The sequence below is a fragment of the Oncorhynchus kisutch genome, linkage group LG17, assembly GCF_002021735.2.
Source record: "Oncorhynchus kisutch isolate 150728-3 linkage group LG17, Okis_V2, whole genome shotgun sequence".
NCBI lineage: Eukaryota > Metazoa > Chordata > Actinopteri > Salmoniformes > Salmonidae > Oncorhynchus > Oncorhynchus kisutch.
Window position 1 is genome coordinate 15,018,808 of NC_034190.2, and position 7,158 is coordinate 15,025,965.

Genomic DNA, 7,158 nt, shown 5'->3' on the forward strand with positions numbered 1-7,158 from the left:
TATATAGTGTTGTTTTTCCCTCTCTCCCCCTCTGTTGGTTTACTCTCCTCTGAATTATTATTATTATATCACTCTGTCATCCATCACAGACAAGACGACCAGGATTAGATAGCACCTTTGTTTCTGTTAACCTGTGAGTAACCTTCCATCTAAAGAGCACTAATATTATTGTAAATATTACAAATGGAATTCTATTGATTCCATACTACCTCTGCAATCTCTCAGGGACTTGTGTACCGAATGACACCCTAGTCCCTATATAGTGCACTACTTTTGACCAGAGCCCTATAGGGAATAGGGTGCCATTATTAGGGAAGCCATATCTGCTTAATGGTGTGAATGATGAAGAGGGCTGGAATGGAAGGATGTGTCAAACTGTGTCAAACTCTATTGCAGCATATTGTTCCCTAAGCAGCTGTTACTGAGACAATATTGATTGAAGCATGGACAGCAGCTAAGAGAGAAAGTGAAAAATAACACACATTTTCTTTCTTTCTCTCTTCTCACTTATTTTCTTCTGATCTGTTCTCTCCTCTTCTCTCCTCTCTATCTCTCCTTTTTCATTCACTCTCTTCTTCCTCCTGTCCAGTAAATCTCTCTCCCTCTCTCTCTCCTCCCTGGGTTTGATCGCCCTGTGTCCCAGATTTGCCATTTCAACTCAATTTAACCCTGACTTACGACATCATCCAGGTCTCTGGAACCAGATGAGTAAGATGTCACTGATCACCACATGAAACTATAATCGCATTATGGTAAAAAAAAAAAAGAAGATCTATATTTATGAGCCAGATATTAAAAGACAGCACAATATGAAACTAACATCCCACAATGGTTGACAGAGGGCATATCCTTTGTGTGAGGAAGTGAAGTGCGGACATCCCTCAAATCCCTAACCATGTGTGTCCCACATGGCACCCTATTCCCTATGTAGTGCACTACTTTTGACCAGAGCCCTATGGGCCCTCGTCAAAAGCAGTAAGGGAAGGGAATAGTGTGCCATTAGAGAAGCAGCCCGTGTCTGTCAACATAGCAGCTCCTAATGGACTAGACATGTTCTCTGCATTATGGCTGTTGTTCCCAGAGCAGTGGGAGGCAGGGTGGAACCCCCCTGCATGTTGCTTTTCCGGGAATGCAGAAACTGTTTCCAGGTCAGCTGCTAGATGGAGAGATGGCCGTGATTCCTCTCTGTTGTTGCTTCAGATGTAGCTCAACGTTAGCCTCTGGACTGTGGAGCGTATAGCACTGTAGCTCTGTAATCTGTGCCCACTCCGGATGATTGGACACTCAAATATGCTCTCCCGCTGAGATAGAGGGATCCATCTTGGAGTAAACCAGAGAGAAACCAGAGAAAGATGTGTTTTTGCCTCCTGTATGCTGGGTGGTAGAGAGGGAACATGGGGAGAGGTGACCTGGCGTTCACAAATCTATTACTGAATGACTTAAAGACCATCCCAAACACTGGATTTGGGTTTTGGAGGTTTGAGTCAGAGTTAGCAAGATACTGCCAGAATAAACATATACCTTCAATGTTGTTATAAACTGGACAAAGTGGATTAATTAAAAGGTGAATGTTCCTAATAATAGTAGTAGTGGAAATGGGATTACCACTAACAGCAACTACAACAACAATATTCATGAGAATGCCTGTGACGACCAGTCTCTATAGCCAGACTGTGCTCACTGAGTCTGTACCTAGTCAGTGTTTTCCTCAGTTTTCTATCAGTCACAGTGTAATAGGAAATGCAGCTCTGTCTCTACCTCTCCCCTGGAGCAGAGTGAGCACAGCCTGTCCTCTCTGGACAGCCAGGTTTGTCTGTGATGACCAGTCTCTATAGCCAGACTGTGCTCATTGAGTCTGTACCTAGTCAGTGTTTTCCTCAGTTTTCTATCAGTCACAGTGGTCAGATAGTCTGCCACTATGTACTGTTTGTTTAGAGACAAAAACATTGAAGTTGACGTACATTTTTTGTGGTGTCTTTCCAATAGGTGATTTATTTTAATTTTGCTTTGTGGTAATTTGGTCATATTTTCTGAGTGCTCTCCTGAGGCTCTATGGAGTTGGTTTGGGTTAGTGATCTGAGCATCAGAACCGGCTGAGGGGACTCCTCTCTTGTTTCATCTCTTGACATTGTAGGGCTGTGTGATGATATGTTTCAGGGTTGCTTATTTGTTCTATTCTAATAAGGGGGGCTATTGGCCCAATTCTGCTCTACATTAGTTATTTGGAGGTTTTCTTTGCACTTCAAAACTCTGCATGCAGTATTTTGATTGGATGTTTGTCCCATTTGGTAAATTCATTATTAGAGAGGGGACCCCATACTTCACTGCCATATAGAGCCAGATTCTTATTGGAATTTCCATTTTAATGTTGCCTCTAATGACATAGAATGCTCTTCTTGCTTTGTCTCTTAGCTTGTTCACAGCCATGTGAAAGCTACCTGTGTTGCTGATATTTAGTCCTAGATATGTGTAGTTTTTGTTGTGTTCTAATAGAACTGTGTCCAAATAGAATTCATGTTTGTGATCCTGATTTCCGGACCTTTTTTTGAAAATTCTATTCGTTTTTATTTAGGTCATCTGTCAGAACCTGTGCAGATGATCTAGGTGCTGCAGTAGCTCCTTAGTGGGAGACCACAACACCAGGTCATCTGCGTACAGCAGACACTTGATTTCAGTGTTGTGTAAGGTGAGACCAGGTGCTGCAGATTCTTCTAATGTTTTTGCCAATTCATTAACGTAGATGTTAAACAGTGTTGAACTTGAGCAGCCCTGTTTCACACCACGTCCTGAGCAGCCCTGTTTCACACCACGTCCCTGAGCAGCCCTGTTTCACACCACGTCCCTGAGCGAAGAAGTCTGTTTACTTGTTGCCAATTTTTTGTTTTTAGTGTACGTTGATTTGATAACTCTCTCTCTCTCTCTCTCTCTCTCTCTCTCTCCTCTCTCTCACCAGTGGACGGCATGGCAGTCCTAGGCTTTGTAGGGTATGGTAGTGTAGGGTGGGGTATGGTAGAGTATGGTAGGGTATGGTTGGGTGGGGTAGGGTATGGTATGGTAGAGGATGGTATGGTATGGTAGGGTGGGTTATGGTAGGGTATGGTAGAGGATGGTATGGTAGGGTGGGGGTATGGTAGTGTAGGGTAGGGTGGGGTATGGTAGGGTAGGGTATGGTGTGGTGGGGTAGGGTATGGTAGAGTATGGTAGGGTAGGGTGGGGTACGGTAGTGTAGGGTATGGTATGGTAGGGTGGGGTAGGATATGGTAGAGTATGGTAGGGTATGGTAGAGTGGAGTGGGGTATGGTAGAGTATGGTAGGATAGGTAGGGGTATGGTAGGGTATAGTAGAGTGGAGTGGGGTATGGTAGAGTATGGTATGATAGGTAGGCGTATGGTAGGGTATGTTAGGGTATGGTAGGGTATGGTAGAGTATTGTATGGTATGGTAGAGTGGAGTGGGGTATGGTAGAGTATGGTATGATAGGTAGGCGTATGGTAGGGTATGTTAGGGTATGGTTGAGTATCGCAGGGTATGGTAGATTATTGTATGGTATGGGTAGAGTATGGTAGGGTATGGTAGGGTATGGTAGAATGGGGTATGTTAGGGTATGGTAGGTGGGGTATGTTAGGGTATGGTAGGTAGGTTATGGTAGGGTATGGTAGAGTATGGTAGAGAATGGTAGGGTATGGTAGAGTATGGTAGGGTATGATAGAGTATGGTAGGGTATGGTAGAGTGGGGTAGGGTAGGGTAGAGTAGGGTAGGATATGGTAGGGTGGGGTAGGGTATGGTAGAGTATTGTAGGGTAGGATATGGTAGGGTGGGGTAGGGTAGGGTATGGTAGAGTATTGTATGGCAGGGTTGGGTATTTATTTATTTTCACCTTTATTTAACCAGGTAGGCTAGTTGAGAACAAGTTCTCATTTGCAACTGCGACCTGGTCAAGATAAAGCATAGCAATTGGACACATACAACAACACAGAGTTACACATGGAGTAAACAAAACATACAGTCAATAATACAATAGAACAAAAGAAAACAAAAAGTCTATATACAGTGAGTGCAAATAAATAGGCCATGGTGGCGAAGTAATTACAATATAGCAATTAAACACTGGAATGGTAGATCGGCAGAAGATGAATGTGCAGGGTAGAGATACTGGGGTGCAAAGGAGCTAAATAAATAAATAAATACCAGTATGGGGATGAGGTAGGTAGATAGATGGGCTGTTTACAGATGGGCTATGTACAGGTGCAGTGATCTGTGAGCTGCTCTGACAGCGGGTGCTTAAAGCTAGTGAGGGAGATGTGAGTCTCCAGCTTCAGAGATTTTTGCAATTCGTTCCAGTCATGGGCAGCAGAGAACTGGAAGGAAAGACGACCAAAGGAGGAATTGGCTTTGGGGGTGACCAGTGAGATATACCTGCTGGAGCGCGTGGTAGAGTATGGTAGAGTACTCTATGGTAGGGTATGGTCGAGTATGGTAGGGTGGGGTGGGGTATGGTAGGGTATGGTAGAGTATTGTAGGGTGGGGTAGGGTAGGGTATGGTAGAGTATTGTATTGTATGGTATGGTATGGTAGGGTGGAGTAGGGTATGGTAGAGTATTGTATGGTAGGGTATGGTAGAGTATGGTAGGGTGGGGGTAGGGTAGGGTAGAGTATGGTAGGGTGGGGTGGGTATGGTAGGGTATGGTAGAGTTTGGTAGGGTATGGTGGAGTGGGGTGGGTTATGGTAGAGTAGGGTATGGTAGGGTGGGGTATGGTAGGGTATGGTAGATTGGGGTGGGGTATGGTAGAGTATGGTGGGGTGGGGTGGGGTGGGGTAGGGTATGGTAGAGTATGGTAGAGTTTGGTAGGGTATGGTAGAGTGGGGAGGGGTATGGTAGAGTAGGGTAGGGTATGGTAGAGTATGGTAGGGTATGGTAGGGTGGGGTATGGTATGGCAGAGTATGGTAGGGTGGGGTATGGTAGAGTATGGTAGAGTATGGTATGGTAGAGTATGGTATGGTATGGTAGGGTGCTGTATGGTAGAGTATGGTAGGGTGGGGTATGGTAGAGTATGGTAGGGTATGGTAAGGTATGGTAGGGTGGGGTAGGGTGTGAGAGAATGAGCCTGAGCCTGTGCCAGTGCCTGACGTGCACATTCCACCCTGGAGGGCTGCATGACATTTGTCACGTCACTGTGTTACTGATGAAAGCCACCTTCCCCCTCCTCGCCTCCACTCCTCTATAATCAGATCCTGCCGTTAAGTCCCTGCCAATCGCACAGACTGGCCTGTTACAGCCTCAAACAACACACAAACAAATAAACCGTTTCAAAATAGGACAGAGAAAGTTCAGTCGTGTTTAGTTAAGCTGATAAATGAATGAGAAAAAGTCAATGGAAGAGGTGTATTGAAGTGAAGCTCCCATTCCTCAGTAAACCAACATGCACAGTGTTTCAGTGTATTGTAAAGTCAGCACTTCTGTGACACGCAACAGCAGTTATTTTTCCAATCTATTGTCCAATGATTCTTCATTATGTGAATGTTTAATCCCCCCTGTATGCTCTTGCTGATTGGCTGTTGATGTCCGTTTCCAGGTTTGTGATTGGTCGAGAGCGTCCGGGCCAGGTGAGCGAGGTGGCTGCTCTGATCCAACAGACTCTGGAGCAGGAGAGGAGACAGAGAGAGATGCTGGAGCAGCAGTATGCCCAGTATGCCCAGTACGACGATGAGGTGGGTAGCCTACTGCCCCACTGTCTCACCCTGCTACTGATACACCTGTTAGTGTGGCCCATCAAATCCTATACAGTTTTATTAACTCATTCTACAACAATGACTAACTTACTGAATCACTAATCAAATCAAATCAAATTGTATTGGTCACATGGTTAGCAGATGTTAATGCGAGTGTAGCGAAATGCTTGTCCACTCTTCTACTGATCAGGGCCTGTAAGCATCTCAGAGTAGGATTGCTGATTTAGGATCAGTTTTGCCTTTTAGATTAGGATGAATATGTATGGAAAGAGAGGGGGGGTGTTGATGCTGGATCAGTACTCCAGTTTGATATGGACCCAGCTCTGTTTCACCCTCCTAATGACTAACCTGTGCGGTCACACTGCACTCAGACCTGTGTGGTCACACTGCACTCAGACCTGTGTGGTCACACTGCACTCAGATCTGTGTGGTCACACTGCCCTCAGACTTGTGTGGTCACACTGCACTCAGACCTGTGTGGTCACACTGCACTCAGACCTTTGTGGTCACACTGCATTCAGACCTGTGTGGTCACACTGCACTCCAATTCCGTTCTCCAACATTGCAATGACTGCCGCAGGTCAATCTTGGTCATGAGTTGGGGTTGTGATAATGGAAAATCAGGCGTAGTGAAACAGCTCGAGAATAATGTGGCTGTTCACATTATAACAAGCCTCTAGGTGTGGTTTAAAGTGTTTGAGCGTCTGTGGTTGTTAAAAAACACTGGAAATTCTCTCTCTCATCCAACATGTTTTCCTGCCTGTGTTTGTTCTAGTACACACTAAAGCCCATTCTCTCATTATTATAATGGGTCAGGAGGCTGGAGGACAATAAGACCACCCTTCTCACTCTTTCTCCCCACCTCCCTTTCTCCATATGTATCTCTCTCTTCCCCTCTCTCTCTCCCCCCCCTCTCTCTCTTCCCCTCCCTCCTCTCTTTCTCTTCCCTCCCTCTCTCTTCTCTTCCCCTCCCCCCTCTGTCTCTCTTCCCCTCCCCCTCCCTCCCTCTCTCTCTTCCCCTCCTCCCTCTCTCCCCCCCCTCTCCTCTCTCTCCTTCTCTCACTCCCTCTCTCTCTTCCCTCCCTCCCTCCTCTTCGTCTCCCCTCCCTCCCTCCTCTCTCTCCTTTCCCCATCCCTCCCTCCCTCTCTTTTCTCTTCCCCTCACCTTCGCCCACCCATTCAAGTCGATTCCTCCTTCTTGCCCTCCCCTCCTCTCTCCTCTCTTCCCCTCCCTCCGCGACAACTCTCTCTCCTCTCTTCCCCTCCCTTCCCCTCTCCTCTCTCGCCCTCCCTCCCTCTCTCTCGTCCCCTCCCTCCCCCTCTCTCTCTCTTCCCCTCCCTCCCTCTCCTCTTCCTTCCCCTATCCTCTTATCTCTCTCGTCCCCCCCCTCTCTCTCTCTCTCGTCCCCTCCCTCTCTCTCTCCCC

General features: G+C 46.5%; 1 protein-coding gene across 5 annotated transcripts in view; it reads left to right on the forward strand.

Annotated features, from left to right (window-relative positions):
* The window catches only part of LOC109907205 (neurabin-1), a 100,643-nt gene that overhangs the window by 49,207 nt on the left and 44,278 nt on the right, over nucleotides 1-7,158 (forward strand). For all 5 annotated transcript variants that reach the window (XM_020505037.2, XM_020505040.2, XM_031795159.1 and 2 more), the window contains exon 6: nucleotides 5,576-5,711. In XM_020505037.2, the coding sequence (XP_020360626.1) occupies nucleotides 5,576-5,711 (136 nt within the window). The remainder of the gene's footprint in view (nucleotides 1-5,575; nucleotides 5,712-7,158) is intronic.